Raw genomic sequence first — 18,697 nt, 5'->3', positions numbered from 1 at the left:
AGGCAGTTACCACTCCGCTGAAAATTGGGATTTCTGAATATAAGGTAGAATAGGTATCCGCCTAGAGCAGCAGAATTTGGGGGATGGGCACCAGCTTAGCAATCAGTGACTTTAAACCAGATTCAGCACGGCTGGCGCAGGGCCTCGAGTACAATCATGGTTCAAGGTCTGCGTATCCCTTCTCCTCCAAAACAGGAGGGGGTAAGAAGTGACAAAGTTTGAGCATGCATAGCTGCTGAAGACCCTGACAGGCCAATGCACAGAACTCTGGCACTAAAACGAACAACGTCCACCCTATACCACAAGAACAGCGCACAAGTGGAACTCCTCAATGCAAATGGCATGCAAATTATATGTGCGCTGTGAGACCGAAAGTAAGGGGAAGGATCGCACAAAAGTTTTGTGGAAAGCACAGCTCTTCTGCACACGCCAAAACAAACCCAAAAGTGAAGCACACATTGGTGCCATTGTTCTTCGCTTTTCAATGTAAGCTTTTCAAGTTTTTTTTTTTCACTTGAAAGGCTTTTAGTTAATGGCAGAAAACAGGCGCCCATGTGTGCGTTCACTTTCATGTTTGCTCGGACTTGCACATATTTGTTTCTGATGGGCATTCTTCTCCTTCTGTAACAAATCAAAACTGGTAGATTTTAAAAAGAAGAAATCCTGTCTTCAAAACCCTGGACACCACTATTGAGCTGGCAGTAAATTTTCAGGGTTAAGGGCACTATTTATTTATTTATATCTTGCTCACACCTTTTTCTCAGTAGTAGCTCAAGGTGAGTTACATTCAGGTACACTGGATATTTCTCTGTCCCAGGAGGGCTCACAATCTAAGTTTGTACCTGAGGCAATGGAGGGTTAAGTGACTTGCCCAAGATCACAAGGAGGAGCAGTGAGATTTGAACTGGCCACCTCTGGATTACAAGAGCAGTGCTCAAACCACCAGGCCACTCCTCCACTCCACTTGTGTGCTGTTCTCTGAGCATTAGGAGGGAATACCAATGATCTCATTAACATTTAAATACAATTTGCAGCCATCTTTGCCGCATATGTTGTTTCCTGAGCTAGTGCCTTCTAAACATTCTGTGCACATTAATGCCAGTGCTAGTCTGGCACTAATTGTCTCTTGCACAGCGTTAGGTTCTGAACATCAGGGCCAAAGACAGCAATGCTGAATCTTGTTTACTGCCGCAGGTCTGGGGGGAAATGGCAGCAGCAGATACTGTATATCCATAGGAACTGAAGGTCAGTCCCAAGAGGAAGGTAGGGGGTGATGATAAAAACCTGGGGGGAGGGGGAGAGGGAGGGGAAGGAAAGGAAAGGAAGACCAGTGTCATGTCCCCTACCTCAACACAAGCGGCGTTCTCGGGCTGTGTGGGGTCCCGTCGACACACACACTTGACTGGCACAGCCCTGAGCCATGTGTGTGTGTAGTTCTTCTCTTGGTTTGTTCAGAGAGACGGTGGTTGCCGGCTCCTCAATTGCTTTGCTTCCATGCACCTGTGTCTGCTCCCCTCTACCTGGCTTCCCTTGCTTCTCTCCTATTGGTCTTCCGGTTCCTCCTCCCCCTGCTCTTGTCCTATGGTTGTTCTCCTTCTCCCTGTTGGTTCCTGCTGATGTCAGACACCAGCAGTTTATCAGCTGAGCTCTTCCTGAACTCCATGCTTCGGCTTCTACTTTGGTAGGTGTTACTTGCTCAGTAGTTTGCTTCCTCTCTACTTTGTCCCTCGTTGATGACTTTGCCTGTACCTGGATTACTCTCTTGACCTGCTGCCTGCCTGGCCAATACGTTCACCACCCCGTTTCCAGCTCCGTCTCGTAAGTCCTGCAGGCCGGCCGCATCTAGGGGCTCAACCTCTGGGGAACGGCGGTTAGTGCAGGTGAAACCTGGGGTTGTCCGGCTGCCAAGGAGAACCTGGATGCCTCAGTGGGTGGGGGGGGGGGGGGGGAGGGAAAGGAAGAGCAGATATTGGATATCTCAAATTGGGAGTGAATGGAAAGGAAGGGTAGATGATGGACATGGGGAGATGCTGTACTTATAGGAGAAGGGATGAGGCCTTGAGCCAAAGTGTGGGGGAGGGGGCACATGGATGAAAGTTCACCTAGGGCAGGGGTCCTCAAATCCAGTCCTCCAGGTCTACAACACAGCCTGCTATTCAGGATTTTTACAGTGAATATGTATGACATCTATTTGTATTCACTGCCTCTATTACATGCAAATAGATCTCATAAGAACATAAGAGTAGCCATCGTGGGTCAGACCAATGGTCTATCTAGCTCAGTATCCTGCTTCCAGCAGTGGCCAATTCAGGTCACAAGTACCTGGCAGAAACCCAAATAGTAGCAACATTCCATGCTACTAATCCTAGGGCAAGCAGTGGCTTTCTCATGTCTGTCTCAATAGCAGACTATGGACTTTACCTCCAGGAACTTGTCCAAACCTTTTTTAAACCCAGATACAAAAAATATTTCCTCCTATTTGTTTTAAAAGTATTTCCATGTAACTTCATCTCATGCTTATTCATTGTAGAAATCCCGAAAACCAGGCTGGGATATTGGACCTTAAGGACTGGATTTGAGGACCCCTGACCTACGGATTCAGATACCTTTGGGTTGTACCTGCACGCTACCCACATTTCTGCTAAGTCCATGGGCATTTTCTACTCATGGTCTTTGCCCTAGTGTTCAAAGGGAAAGTACAATGTCTACTTTCACTTTGAAAACTGTGTAAGGAAAAAGTGTCCACAGGGACTTGTACCTCCTTTTTCCACAGGTATTTTTCTGGCTAAAACAAAGCACATAGTTTTGAAAATACAAAATGGTGCATGCTGCAGCAGAGGCATAACCAGACCTCGATTTAGGAGGGGGCATGAGCCCAAAGTATGTGTGTGTGTGATGTGGGAACATTTTGCCCCGCCTTCCGGCCGCTCTTAAACACCCGCCCTAACCCCACATACCTGGGCTGGCAGGGGTCCCCAAACCTCATCAGCAGAAACTTTCCTGTGGTGATAGTCACCTCCATGCTGCTGGCCCTGCTTTCCCGCTCTGGTGCACATGCTCATTTTTATTGAAATTGAGCATGAGCGAAGCTCGTACATGCTCAGTTTCACTAAAAATGAGCATGCGCATGGGGGAGGGGTAAAGCAGGGCAAGCAGCGCGACAGCAAATAATTATCGCAGGAAAGCTTCTGCTGGCAGGGCTTGAGGACTCCCGCCAGCCAAACCAGCAGACCTTGGGGGCCCTGAACCCAAATTGGGGGGCCAGTCCCCCAAGGCCCCCCTTGGCTAGGCCACTGTGCTACAGTGATCCCTGCTTTTGGGAATGCCTTTCTTGAATGCTGATAAAAACACATGTAGAAATGGCTTTTGAAAGTGCTACGTAATGTATATTGAAGCAGAAAGACGATGGCCATAAGCTATAGCTAACAAAGGCATCTTTTTCTACTCAGGTTCTACAGAAGAATGGTCAATTGTCCAGCGTGAATGGAACAGAGGAGGAGCGATTGGAACTCACTTGCCAGTCAGGGGACGCAAATGGGCAGCAAGAGGAAGCCATCATTATAGATGGTAGGTCACACTCTCAAACCACTTGTGTCAAAGGGGATAGAACAAAGGCAGAAACAGTTAATATGAGTCCCAACGTATGGACCCATAGAAAATTACTACTACTATTATTTAACATTTCTAAAGCGCTACCAGAGTTACGTAAAGAAGGACAGTCCCTGCTCAAAGGAGCATACAATCTAAAGGACAAAAAAGTGCAGTCAATCAAATTGGGGGCAGTCTAGATTTCCTGGATAAAGGTACAATGGTTAGGTGCCGAAAGCGACATTGAAGAGGTGGGCTTTGAGCAAGGATTTGAAGATGGGCAGGGAGGGGGCTTGGCGTATGGGCTCAGGGAGTTTATTCCAAGCATAGGGTGAGGCGAGGCAGAAAGGGCGGAGCCTGGAGTTGGCGGTGGTGAAGGGTACTGAGAAGAGGGATTTGTCCTGTGAGCGGAGGTTACGGGTAGGAGCGTAAGGGGAGATGAGGGTAGAGATGTAATGAGGGGCTGCAGATTGAGTGCATTTGTAGGTTAGTAGGAGAAGCTTGAACTGTATGCGGTACCTGATCGGAAGCCAGTGAAGTGAGAGTCTGAGCTTCCTTAGCTGTACTTTATAGGTGGTTCTATAGCAAACACTTGCATGCAGTATAAGTAGGAGCACTGAGGAGTCCTTTTACCAAGCTACGGGAAAAGGGCCCTGCGCTAGCAGCGGAGGCCATTTTTTCCTGCATGCCAGGGCCCTTTTTACCGCATTGAGTAAAAAAGCCCCCAGACATACATGGCCATGTGGTAAGAGAACTCTTTTCATATGGCCATGTGGCAGGGAGCTTTTACCACCACCAATTAAAGTGGCGATAAGGGCTCCCGCACTAACCCGACGGTAACTAGCCAGTGAACAGCGATGCCCGATTACCACTGTGTTATTGCCATGCAAGCCATTTCCAGGGGTTTTCTTTTTCCCCCAGATATGGCGCGCACGCTCAGGGCAGGACTACCGCCGGCAGCGGTAGTCCTGGAAGAGCGAGCGGTAAACCCGCGTTGGGCTTACTGCCGCTCTGTAAAAGTGCCCCTGAGACCTGTGTTTTTATAGCATTCTTGTAATCGCAAACGGCTTTTACGAGAGGAGTATAACAGGCTAGTTCCTGGTTAATATCTAAAAATTTGTCTAGAGGAGAGGAGACCCAAGAGGGTTCAGCTACACTATTTTTCTCAGAGTGCACGTTTCACATCAGACTACCTGAGGTTATAAAGACCCCTGAGGCAGGCCTTTGGGCCGAAACACGGCCCTGTCGGGTCATTTTTTATGTGAATAAACATTTTTCTTGGTATCCTCACTCATTCTCCTCACTTTTTTGTCTTATATCTTTGCCATGTAACACCATCCATAGAGCACTGGATCTTTCCAAGCATAAAGAGAAAAACAAAAGTGCATTTTCAGTTATCTGTGGCATGGCACAACATAGAGCAGCAGAAAAACACCCAAATGTATTTCTTTGTTTCGTATCTTTCTTTTAGTGCCTGTTTTATTTATTTAGTTTAAAATTTATAGCCCGCTTAAACCTAAGCGGTTCACAATAAAACAAACACAATGTAAAAACAGAGCTATAACAAATCATCATCACAGACCTCCTGAGCTCGATCTTTCAGTCCACCCATAGGCTCAGGCTCCTTTCCCCCAGTAACTCTGGAGAGTTCCGGCAAGTTCTTTAATAATAACCACTATAATGTGGTATTACATATTCTATACTTATACATATGTGACCATTTCTGGGAAAAGGTGACTAAAGTCACAAGAAAAAAAAAAATAAGATTTTAATGAATTCAATTAGAGCAGACAATCTGTAATACCACTGTCCAAACTCATCCTTTTATATATATTTAAAAAAATAAAAGTTGCAGAAGTTCAAACACGTAGCTTTTACAGACTGCTTACAGACCCATGACATAAATCGGTCAGTCAACATTTTGGATTTGCTACTTTAGTCGTTTTTTCCCAGAGATAGTCACATATTGTTTATACTTGCAAATTCAGCAGTGCTAATTATACATTTAGTGGCTCTGAATATGGAAATATTTTGAAACATCTACAGTGGGGGAAATAAGTATTTGATCCCTTGCTGATTTTGTAAGTTTGCCCACTGACAAAGACATGAGCAGCCCATAATTGAAGGGTAGGTTATTGGTAACAGTGAGAGATAGCACATCACAAATTAAATCCGGAAAATCACATTGTGGAAAGTATATGAATTTATTTGCATTCTGCAGAGGGAAATAAGTATTTAATCCCTCTGGCAAACAAGACCTAATACTTGGTGGCAAAACCCTTGTTGGCAAGCACAGCGGTCAGACGTCTTCTGTAGTTGATGATGAGGTTTGCACACATGTCAGGAGGAATTTTGGTCCACTCCTCTTTGCAGATCATCTCTAAATCATTAAGAGTTCTGGGCTGTCGCTTGGCAACTCGCAGCTTCAGCTCCCTCCATAAGTTTTCAATGGGATTAAGGTCTGGTGACTGGCTAGGCCACTCCATGACCCTAATGTGCTTCTTCCTGAGCCACTCCTTTGTTGCCTTGGCTGTATGTTTTGGGTCATTGTCGTGCTGGAAGACCCAGCCACGACCCATTTTTAAGGCCCTGGCGGAGGGAAGGAGGTTGTCACTCAGAATTGTACGGTACATGGCCCCATCCATTCTCCCATTGATGCGGTGAAGTAGTCCTGTGCCCTTAGCAGAGAAACACCCCCAAAACATAACATTTCCACCTCCATGCTTGACAGTGGGGACGGTGTTCTTTGGGTCATAGGCAGCATTTCTCTTCCTCCAAACACGGCGAGTTGAGTTCATGCCAAAGAGCTCAATTTTTGTCTCATCTGACCACAGCACCTTCTCCCAATCACTCTCGGCATCATCCAGGTGTTCACTGGCAAACTTCAGACGGGCCGTCACATGTGCCTTCCGGAGCAGGGGGACCTTGCGGGCACTGCAGGATTGCAATCCGTTATGTCGTAATGTGTTACCAATGGTTTTCGTGGTGACAGCGGTCCCAGCTGCCTTGAGATCATTGACAAGTTCCCCCCTTGTAGTTGTAGGCTGATTTCTAACCTTCCTCATGATCAAGGATACCCCACGAGGTGAGATTTTGCGTGGAGCCCCAGATCTTTGTCGATTGACAGTCATTTTGTACTTCTTCCATTTTCTTACTATGGCACCAACAGTTGTCTCCTTCTCGCCCAGCGTCTTACTGATGGTTTTGTAGCCCATTCCAGCCTTGTGCAGGTGTATGATCTTGTCCCTGACATCCTTAGACAGCTCCTTGCTCTTGGCCATTTTGTAGAGGTTAGAGTCTGACTGATTCACTGAGTCTGTGGACAGGTGTCTTTCATACAGGTGACCATTGCCGACAGCTGTCTGTCATGCAGGTAACGAGTTGATTTGGAGCATCTACCTGGTCTGTAGGGGCCAGATCTCTTACTGGTTGGTGGGGGATCAAATACTTATTTCCCTCTGCAGAATGCAAATAAATTCATATACTTTCCACAATGTGATTTTCCGGATTTAATTTGTGATGTGCTATCTCTCACTGTTACCAATAACCTACCCTTCAATTATGGGCTGCTCATGTCTTTGTCAGTGGGCAAACTTACAAAATCAGCAAGGGATCAAATACTTATTTCCCCCACTGTAGATAGACATTTCCTATGTTTCCAATTATTTATTTTAAAGCAAATTGACCTGTGCATGTGCAAGCTAGACAGCACTTATGCAAGTATAACTTTATATGGATACATTGTAACCTATAGAACTTTGTAAGCCTAAGTGCTTTGAAAATGAGCCTCATAGTCATATAAAGTCATAAGTGTATTTTCAGTGATCTGACAAGTTAGGTGGTTGCCATACCATTGAAAATTGGGCTTTCTCTATATAATGTTTAATATAATAATTTGCTCCTTCAACGTTCGAATGTGTCTCACTGGGATCATAACCATCTCCTGATGTCACTGGCCCACACTAGAACCCTGCTTGCCTGATGTCAGGAGATGTTACTACAGAGATGTTGCTGTTGAGGAGCCGCTTCAGATGTTTAACTGGAAGGGAGGGAGGGAGGAAGGGAGGGACGACGACCCTGGAACTGGGAGGGAGGGAGGGGAGGACCCTGGAACTCGGAGAGAGGGGAGGACCCTGGAACTCGGAGGGGGGAGGGAAAGGAGAGAGAGAGGGGAGGGAGGGAGGAGGGCCACGAACTCAAAGGGAGGGAGGATTGCTGCAACAGGATGGATGGAGGGGGCAGGGTAAAGATCCTGCATATGGATGAATGCAGGGGAGAGAGCATAATTGGTGCACACGGGACACACACTACACACTCTCTCTCACTCACACAGACAGACACATACATTCTGTCTCTCAATCACACACTGTCTGTCTCTGACACACACTCTTTCTCTGTCACACATACTCACTCTCTCACACATACTCTCTCCTAACAGTTCCCTTAAAAACATAACTGCCATTAGAGGACAACCTTGCTAGCGCCCGTTTCATTTCTTTCAGAAACGGGCCTTTTTTACTAGTATGCTGTATGTGTATATTTCATAAGTCCATCTTATTTGCTCAGCACTTCCTCTTATAGTTCTATACATCTCATTTGATTTATTGATTTATAAACCACCTTTCTAGCAAAATACATTCAAGGCAGCGGACAACATACAGTTAATCAATTACAAAACACAAGGAACATCAATAGAATGTAAATGTAACAATAACAATTGGCATTTAATTTAGGCTTTCCTGGGTGTTTATTGAAACACCCCACCCCTAGGAGCCCTTCCTCTGCAGAATCTGCACTCTGTTCAGGACTCAACAGATTCCAGACTTTCACTACTAGGCTGTTGAGTCAGAGGAAAAAAGATTTGTGTTTAATGTTTTATCTTAAGCTAATATATGAAGACATACAAGTTATTTTTCAAATATGAATAGCAAATGCTCCATGCTGCTCTAGTTATAATGTTTAATGCAAGGTAAAAACAAGCTATTTTGTCTTAACATGTTTTCCACAGTTAAGAAATTGGAGAAAAACATCTAGTGTAATAGTAATAATAATAGCATTATGCTTGGGTTGGCTGTGCTTTTCTATATTCAGTTCAAATCCAGTTTTTGGACTTCCAAGTATTTCATTCAAATTTGCCAAGGTAATCAATAGAACAAAATAAAACATGGAAAAGAAAAAAAGATGATACCTTTTTTATTGGACATAACTTAATACATTTCTTGATTAGCTTTTGAAGGTTGCCCTTTTCGAAGAAGGGCAACCTTCGAAAGCTAATCAAGAAATGTATTAAGTTATGTCCAATAAAAAAGGTATCATCTTTTTTTCTTTTCCATGTTTTATTTCTATTGATTACCTTTAAAAGTAGACTAACACGGCTACCATACTTCTCTACTCAAATTTGCCAAGGTAATCATAGTCCACTTTGACCGGGCTCGAATGTGGCTGTTTTCATTATTTTAAATCCTCATTTATTTAGGTTGAATTGGGTTTTTGCAACCAGGGCATTCTTTGTACCTCTAACACTGAACCATGTCAGAACTGGAGTTTCCAGCCACACAAATGGATGGGATTTATCCGAAGTGACTCAGTCTAGCATGGCGCTGTTATGCTTATCTTGACTCCTCTGGCCCCATAAATGTTCCAGTTTAACAGAGAACATCAGTTCCGGGGGGGTGGGTGGCATTGTTCACAAGGTGGGCCCAGAGTAAGATGTCTCCAGCCTGGCAATGCAGTACCTGCAAAGGGCATACAGATGTCAAAGCGTTCTGATTTATGCACTCCCTGTGAAAGATCCAGCTTTTAACCTGAATGCAAAGTAAAGAATTATTATTATTATTGAGTGACTTTGATATACCACTTGAGCCTACACATAGGCATAGAGGGCCAGGGCTAAGGGCACCTAGTTTTAGGTGCGGTATATAAAATACACGCCTAAATCTACATGCCTCCATTTACACCAACAAAAATGTGCCGTAAATGTAGATTTACATGCACTGGGCCATACTCTATAACTACGTGCATAAATTTTAAAACGCCCATGAAATGCCCATATCCCCACCCATAGCCACACCCCTTTTGAACTGCACGCATTAGAATTTAGGTGCAGTTCATTACAGAATATGCTTAGTGAGTTGTGCACGTAAATTCTAATTATTGCCAATTAGTGCTCATTATTGCTTGTTCGGTGCTGTTATCAACACTGATTAGCTTGTTAAGCTAATTAAGTTATGTGCTTTGTTATGGAATACGCTTAAATTTCAGCACGGAACTTTAGGCCACTATATAGAATCCTCTAAGCAAAACAATGGTGTGTATATCCTATATAATAATTTTCACCTCCAACGTTCTATGCGTCTTGCTGCCTATGTCCGTGGCTTTCTTCAGAGTTGGTTTGCTAGGCTCTGTAGATCAGGCTGACGTCACACGCAGCACTGACCAACCGTACAACAGCAGCACGAGGCCCCACCCCTGCTGCCCTCACTCCCTCCAACCCCCCCAAGGTCGCCATCGCTCCCCTCTTCAGCTGGAAGTCTCGGCAGCCATTTTGAAGAGTGATCCGGCAACAGGGGAGGGTCAGCGCTGGCAGCAGGCAGGCAGGCAAGATTGGGGATCTTTCCTGCCTGCCCCAAAGCATTCGCTGGACAACCTGGGTGGCAGGAGGGGAGACAGGGGATAGAGGAGGGTCACGGGACATGGGTGGCTGGAGGGGAGGCAGGGGGAGAGGAGGGTCGCTGGACATGGGTGGCTGGAGGGGGGGTAGGGGAGAGAGGAGAGTCGCTGGACATGGGTGGCTGGAGGGGGGGCAGGGGAGAGAGGAGGGTCACTGGACATGGGTGGCTGGAGGGGGGCAGGGGAGAGAGGAGGGTCACTGGACATGGGTGGCTGGAGGGGAGGCAGGGGGAGAGGAGGGTGGCTGGAGGGGGGCAGGGCAGAGAGGAGGGTCACTGGACATGGGTGGCTGGAGGGGGGGCAGGGGAGAGAGGAGAGTCGCTGGACATGGGTGGCTGCTCACAGAGAGTCTGTGTATTGCACACATACTCTCTCACACTCTCTGTCTCACACACACTCTCTCTCTCACACACACTGTATCTGTATGAAACATACTTTCTCTCTCTCACACTCACTGTGTCCCAGATACGCAGTTGCACACACTCTCATTCTCACACACACACTCTCTCACAGACACACTCACAACCAGTCTCACTCTTTCTCTGTCACACACACACACTCACACATTCACTCTCTCTCTCTCTCACACAGTCACTCTCACACACACTCTCTCACACATACACACTCTGAGGAAAACCTTGCTAGCGCCCATTTCATTTGTGTCAGAAACGGGCCTTTTTTTTACTAGTATATATAAAATAGCATACAATGTGGAAATACAAGGCAGTGAAATAATATTTCAAAACCATAAGTGACATAAATCCCGATGCCTAAATTAGGCGCAGAGCAGATGTATTCTATAACAATGCGCATAGATTTTAGAAATGCCTGTGCCCCGCCCATGGCAATTTAGTCTCCTGATCCTGAACTTGCTGCTCAAGACATTCGACAACAGAGCCATATGCCCTCACTTTGTCCTCCAAAGTGGAGAGCTGCGTCTCCAACATGCCAGTGCGAGACACATGCCATCAATAGTAACCTGAAAGGAGTCCATTTTCTGAGACAATGCACTTAGTTTAGGTTCCAAAACCTTGTTGACTGCCAAGGTAAGTTGCACCAACTGTATGTACGAAAATGCCAGAGACACAGGGAGCGAAGGGTCCACCCTCTTAGATTCACTACTGTGGATTCGTCCCTTCTCCATGCAGACTGGTTTATTAGCCATAGCAGTGGGCGATTTTTCTAAAACTTTTCCATGCAATCTTCCCAGCCTTAACAACTAACTGGGCTGGGTCATAAGTCCAAAGCAGTTTAAAATAGCATGAATTGAAGAGCCGGGTTTCTGACGCTGCAGCAGAACCCAGCCACCGAGCTCACTGCATCACGTGATATCCCCCCCAAAAATACTTTAAAATGCCTTAAATAGGGCGAGGTTAAAAATGGGAAAAGTCCTGTATTAAAATGTGCTAAGCCCATTTCCTAACATGACAATGTTCTGGTAACAGTAAAATAGTATTAGAGGGTACTGAGCCAGTGTTACACATGCTAAGGCCTAGGGCAGAAGTTTGGCAAGAGGCCTCAGTGCCCATGGCAGACTGTACCTTTTTCAAATTCAGGCAGGCTTGGTGTGTGTGAGTGCTGGGGGAAAGGAGGCTTGAGGCAAAACAGAAAAGTAGGAGCCAGTACTTGCCAATCTCTCCTTGGATCTGCTTATCACAACTCTTCAAAGCACAGCCTCAGGCTGTCCAGTTGCTGAATCTCAACTCAGATCCTCAAATCCTCCCCTTAGCTTTTCCTGATGACCAAGGGAAACTGAAATATTCACCTACAAAAATAAAAAAGGAATGTGTCAGTTTCTTTGATTATTCTGGTTTTCTTCATTCTGTTTAAGGGGCAAAGTTGTATACTCTATTGCCTAGTCACATGCAGATCTTGATAGACCTGCCTTCAAGAAATGCTTTTCCTATGTTTAGGGAATATCTTATGTTTCACTATCCAAGTTTTAGAATCCTTACTATAAATCTATTCATACTGTCACTGAGCAAGAGAGAATATTGGAAAAAATATCCAGGAATGTAATAGTAAAGTATAGAGTAGGAACAATAAAAGAAATTGTAAACATATACCATTAGATGCAGAACACACACTGGGTATGGAAGACATGATATGAAGAGGCATAGAGGAGAAACCTCAGGTATGTATTAACTACAACTGCCAACAATAAACTAAAGCCCCCTTTTACTAATGCATGCTCACATTTTTAGCACGCGCTAAACGTTAGAGATGTCAATACATTCCTATGGGCATCTCTAACGTTTCGTGCGCCCACAATTTTAGTGCTAAAAACATGAGCATGCCTTAGTAAAAGGGGGTCTAAGTAATAAAAGCATCTGGAACATAAATGTTATATTGACATCTATGTTGGAGATTTCTATTTAAAATACCTAAAGTATCGTAACACTGTTAAGAGAGAATGAAAGACCATTGGGCTCATTTTCAAAAGAGAAGGACATCCAGCTTTCGACATAAATTGGAAGATGGACGTCCTTCTTCCAGTGACGTCCAAATCGGTATAATCAAAAGCCGATTTTGGACGTCCCCAACTGCACTCCGTCGCAGTGCACTAGAAATGCTGGCTCATCCCTTGACCAAATGGCTTGTATTTGGTCGTTTCTGACATGGACGTCTTTGGTTTCGAAAATCGCTGAAAATCAAAAATGTCCATGTCTAGGGACGTCTTACCAGTATTGTTTCAAGGGGATGAGTTTTCTCAGAAAGGTGGATTTGTGTGTGTGTGGAGGAAGTGGTCTAGCTGTATCAAGGTGAAAGGTTGAGGGATGGTGGCGCGTCTTTCTATGATTTGGTTTCCATTCAGGAACTTTCTATCATGGATGAAGTCTATATCAAGGTGAAGGGTTGGGAGGGGGGTGCGTTGTTCTATAATTTGGTTTCTAGTCAGGAACTTTCCATTGTGGATGAAGTCGAGGATGCAGCTCAGGTTATTTTGGAGTACCCAGTTGAAACGGGTATGGCGTTCCTATCCTGGTGGGAATAGCTTGTTGTTTAAGATATCTGTAAGGTGGGGGGTCCACATTGAGTTTCCAGTGTGCGAGGGTTTTGGTCCATATGTGCCAGGTGGCCTGGGGGATGAGGTGGTTTTGAAAGGCCGGATGTGCTAGATTGGAGCTGGAGAATGGAGTTGCCCAGATTTCTGTGGTGGATATTAGAGATTGTACTAGTTGAATCTGTTGCTGGTCTGGGTGTGCTTGTCTCCAGAAGTAGATGGTGCATAAGTTGGAGGCCCAGTAATATTTTTTAAGGTCTATGAGGGTTAGGCATGAGGGTTTTGAGTTTGATTCATGGTTGTTATGTGTTTGATTACAGATCTATTATTATGAGCTGCCTAGGAATGTGTAGGTAGGAAGAATACAAATTATTAAATTAAATGAAAATACATTTTTGGCAGAAATAAGAACATCACAGTGACATCTGGTCACTCTGCTGCAGTTTCAGAGATCATGGTCTCTTTGCTATATGCAATGATCTTGATTATGCCCAGAGTGCTGATTAAGGGGCCATTTTACCAAACTGTGGTAAAAAATGGCCTTAGCTTGCCCTTACGAGGGTCATTCCCGCACATTAAAACCTTTTTTAACCAATGGTTTAAAATGGACAATTTCTTTGAATTCTTCAGTGATGTCCATTAGTGTGTGAGCACATGCCCACTCTCCACCCCTAGACATGCCCCCTGTGCCAGAAAGTTTAAAAATATTTGTTAGTGTGTGGGTAGCGCATGCACATGATAAACTTTCTGCAGCACATCTCAGCGTACCCTGAGATATGCCTTTTTGCTGTGATAAGCATGTGTTAGTGCTTATCACAGTTTTTTTTAAAAGGGCCTCTTAGTCTTTTGGTGCAAAATCATAGAAAGTGGGCAGGCATTTACTTCTCTCGACTGCTAATGCTCCAAAATCTTACATGATACTACTGCAGTCTGATTTTCTCTTTGGAAGCACTTGTGTCCACATTTCTACATACCATCTCTTGTCCAGATACAGTCCCGGTGTATATTATCTAGTGTGCATGCAGTGCTGACCACATCATGGGTGGGTAGCCTGCTAATACATTTCAGACATCTGACGTGAATGAAGACTTCCAAGGTTGGGAGAAAGGTTGCAATATATTTCTTTTGTTTGATTTTGCCGAGGTACAGCTGGATAAATTGAGGCAGAGGGGGATAGTCATTTTCCCAAGGTCACACACAGAGTTAGTGGAATGCGAAGTTGTTTAATATTATACCGGTCTACACCCTTTCCGACTGCTTCTCAGATTTCTAAGGATTAATGATAAAAATATGGATAAGCAGGATTCCAGAAAGAAAACCTATCTCTTGTGAACATTTCTTCCTTTTGATGTCTGTGTTTTTGGAGTTGGTCACATATTTATGCGGTCTGAGTGGAATTAGTTTTATACAGATTGGCAAGCTGGGGAGGTGACTCCATGGGTGGTGATCATGTCTTTACTACTTAACATATGGCTTCTTAAAAGCAAGTCCTACACTCCCTGTTCTGTCAGGGGTGGGGGTGGGGGAGGAAGGTGAAGTGAGAAACACTTGAAGGGTCTGGGTGTGATGTGAGAAGGTGGGAGAGGAAAGAGGTGAGGGACAGAGGATGGGAGGGACTGGAGAGAGAGAGAGAGAGAGAGAGAGAGAGAGAGACATTGAGGGCTAGTATCTCTTCTGCAGCACATAGTACAAAAGGCTGAATCACAGGACCATTCCAGGATTTATTCCATTGATGGGGAAAGTTGTATTAATGTAAATATACTGAACTATCAGTATCCTTGTATCTACTTGCAGATAGGGTCAAATTTATTCATAGACAAATCAGGCATCTACCTGTGGTGCCAGATTTTTGTAATCAAGTAGTGCCATTAAGTTCCATTGATTCCACATAATGCAAATAGAGTGCCAGCCACATAGCCTCTGTCACACCATCACCCTGCCTCATGTGTTCCCTGGCAGAAGTGCAGAAGCAGCTTGGGAAACTGTGGAAGGGGGAAAGAGGAGCAGGAGTGAGGGTGCTGTGCAGCTAAGGGGGGAGGGGAAAACATCTTGACTGATAAGCTGAATACAGTCAGCAATACTTGGGAATGATATAAGATTTATTTATTTCACGTTTGTTCACACCTTTTTCAGGTGCGTTACATTTAGGTACACTAAGAGGGGCATAATCGAAAGGGGCCACCCATCTCTAAGGGCGCCCATCTCCGGGAATGGCTACGAGAAGGGGCAGTCCCAACCGTATTATCGAAAAAGATGGGCGGCCATCTTTTCTTTCGATAATACGGTTGGGCCCGGCCAAATGTCAGAGATGGGTGGGTTTGAGATGGTTGGCATCGGTTTTCATCGATAATGGAAACTGAAAGCGGCCATCTCAAAAACGAACAACTCCGAGGCATTTGGTCATGGAAGGGGCCAGGATTCGTAGTGCACTGGTCCCCCTGACATTCCAGGACACCAACCGGGCACCCCAGGTGCATAGCATAGCTCCCTTACCTTGGGTGCTGAGCCCCCCAAATCCCCCCCAAAACCCACTACCCACAACTCTACACCATTACCATAGCCCTTATGGGTGAAGGGGGGCACCTACATATGGGTACAGTGGGTTTTGGGGGGGTTTGGAGGGCTCACATTTATCACCACAAGCGTAACAGGTAGGGGGGGGAATGGGCCTGGGTCCACCTGCCTGAAGTGCACTGCACCCACTAAAAACTGCTCTAGGGACCTGCATACTGCAGATATGGAGCTGGGTATGACATCTGAGGCTGGCTTAAAGGCTGGAAAAAAAGTTTTTAAAGTACTTTTTTTTTGGTGGGAGGGGGTTAGTGACCACTGGGGGAGTCAGGGGAGGTCATCCCTGATTCCCTCCGGTGGTCATCTGGGCAGTTCGGGCACCTTTTTGGGACTTGAACCTAAAAAAAGGGTCCAAAAAAAGCGACCTAAATTCTCACTACGGGCGCCCTTCTTTTTTTCCATTATGGCCTGAAGCTGCCCATCTGTTAACCACTCCCATGCCCACCCCTGTCCCGCCTTTGCTACTGTGCCGACACGCCCCCGTGAACTTTGTTCGTCTCCGCGACGGAGTGCAGTTGAAAGTGCCCAAAATCGGCTTTCGATTATACCAATTTGGGCGCCCTCGGGAGATGGGCGCCCATCTCCCGAAGATGGACGCCCTTCTCCTTTCGAAAATAAGCCTGTAAGTATAACCAAGACTCCATCATGCGTGGCTCTATATGGTTGATATGGTGGAGACCTGACAACCAGAGTTTAACCATGGGTAGCTGGGGTCCACACAGAGTGGTGAGTGTGGCTTTGGCAATTTCGTTGGGCAGATTGGATGGACCGTGCGGGTCTTTATCTGGCGTCATTTACTGTATTTCTGTGTGTGTTAGGAGCACAGTCTATGTTGGACTCAATATGGGAGAGAAGGGAAGCTGGATTGTCAGGGGAAAAGAGAGGTGCCTGCTGTTGGACAGTGAGAAGGGAGGTACAGAGAGAGAGGGAGGATGAAGGGCAGGAGGAATAGAAAAGTGTGTGAGAGGATGCTGGGCAGCCTATTACTGAAATCCCAAGAGCAAAAATCCATCATCATCAGCAATTTCCACTCTCCCCACACCCTCCCAAAAAAAAAAAACTACTGGCTTTGCATCTGTAGAGAAATTCCCTCTTCCCCTCATCCATGGATCAATAAGAGTTAAATCTGTCCCTAACATTTTTGGGTCAATTTTCAAACGAGACATCCAGTGATATCCTCTAAAGCAGCCGAAGTATACATGTAGATTATATGCATTTTCAGCAGCGCTGCATATACAGTATGTGCTGATGAAAATACATGCCTGCTGTACACATATGTACCTACTCTAGACCCTATAGGCACAGTTACTGGATGCCTATACATATTTGGCCTATGCACTCCACGCTATACCTGATTTTGGCACACCCAGCCCACATTACATAGTAACATAGTAACATAGTAGATGACGGCAGAAAAAGACCTGCACGATCCACCCAGTCTGCCCAACAAGATAAACTCACATGTCATTTTTTTGTGTATACCTTACCTTGATTTGTACCTGTCTTTTTCAGGGTACAGACCGTATAAGTCTGCCCAGCACTATCCCCACCTCCCAACCACCCACCCCGCCTCCCACCACCGGCTCTGGCACAGACCGTATAAGTCTGCCCAGCACTATCCCCACCTCCCAACCACCAGCTCTGCCTCCCACCACCGGCTAAGCTTCTGGGGATCCCTTCCTTCTGAGGAGGATTCCTTTATGTTTATCCCACGCATGTTTGAATTCTGTTACCGTTTTCCTCTCCACCACCTCCTGCGGGAGGGCATTCCAAGCATCCACCACTCTCTCCGTGAAAAATACTTCCTGACATTTTTCTTGAGTCTGTTCCCCTTCAATCTCATTTCATGTCCTCTTGTTCTACCGCCTTCCCCTCTCCGGAAAAGGTTCGTTTGCAGATTAATACATTTCAAATATTTGAACGTCTGTATCATATCACCCCTGTTTCTCCTCTCCTCCAGGGTATACATGTTCAGGTCCGCAAGTCTCTCCTCATACGTCTTGCAACGCAAATCCCATACCATTCTCATAGCCTTTCTTTGCACCCCTTCCATTTTTGTCACATCCTTCACAAGATATGGCCTCCAAAACTGAACACAATACTCCAGGTGGGGGGCCTCACCAACGTCTTATACAGGGGTATTAAAACCTCTTTTCTTCTGCTGGTCACACCTCTCTCTATACAGCCTAGCAATCTTCTAGCTACGGCCACCGCCTTGTCACACTGTTTCGTAGCCTTCAGGTCCTCAGATACTATCACTCCAAGATCCCTCTCCCTGTCCATACCTATCAGACTCTCACCGCCTAACACATACGTCTCCCGTGGATTTCTATTCCCTAAGTGCATCACTTTGCATTTCTTCGCATTGAATTTTAATTGCCAAACGTTAGACCATTCTTCTAGCTTCCGCAGATCTTTTTTCATGCTTTCCACTCCCTCTGGGGTGTCCACTCTGTTGCAAATCTTAGTGTCATCCGCAAAAAGGCAAACTTTACCTTGTAAGCCTTCGGCAATATCACTCACAAATATATTGAATAGAATCGGCCCCAGCACCGATCCCTGAGGCACTCCACTACTCACCTTTCTCTCCTCCGAGCGAACTCCATTTACCACCACCCTCTGGCGTCTGCCCGTCAACCAGTTCCTAATCCAGTTCACCACTTCGGGTCCTATCTTCAGCCCTTCTAGTTTATTCAAGAGCCTCCTGTGGGGAACCGTGTCAAAAGCTTTGCTGAAATCTAAGTAGATTACGTCCATAGCTCGTCCCTGATTCAGTTCTCCTGTCACCCAATCAAAGAACTCAATGAGATTCGTTTGGCACGATTTCCCTTTGGTAAAACCATGTTTTCTCGGATCTTGCAACTT

At 45.6% G+C, this 18,697-nt stretch overlaps 1 protein-coding gene across 1 annotated transcript in view; it reads left to right on the top strand.

Moving 5' to 3' along the window:
* Window positions 1-18,697, top strand: part of AKAP12 (A-kinase anchoring protein 12) — a 264,608-nt gene that overhangs the window by 171,060 nt on the left and 74,851 nt on the right. Inside the window, exon 2 of the mRNA XM_030198478.1 lies at window positions 3,450-3,567. Within this exon, the coding sequence (XP_030054338.1) occupies window positions 3,450-3,567 (118 nt within the window). The remainder of the gene's footprint in view (window positions 1-3,449; window positions 3,568-18,697) is intronic.

This window comes from Microcaecilia unicolor, chromosome 3 (assembly GCF_901765095.1).
Source record: "Microcaecilia unicolor chromosome 3, aMicUni1.1, whole genome shotgun sequence".
NCBI classification, from domain to species: Eukaryota; Metazoa; Chordata; class Amphibia; order Gymnophiona; family Siphonopidae; genus Microcaecilia; species Microcaecilia unicolor.
The sequence above is the reverse complement of the archived record's forward strand: the minus strand, read 5'-3'. Positions and strand labels throughout refer to the sequence as shown.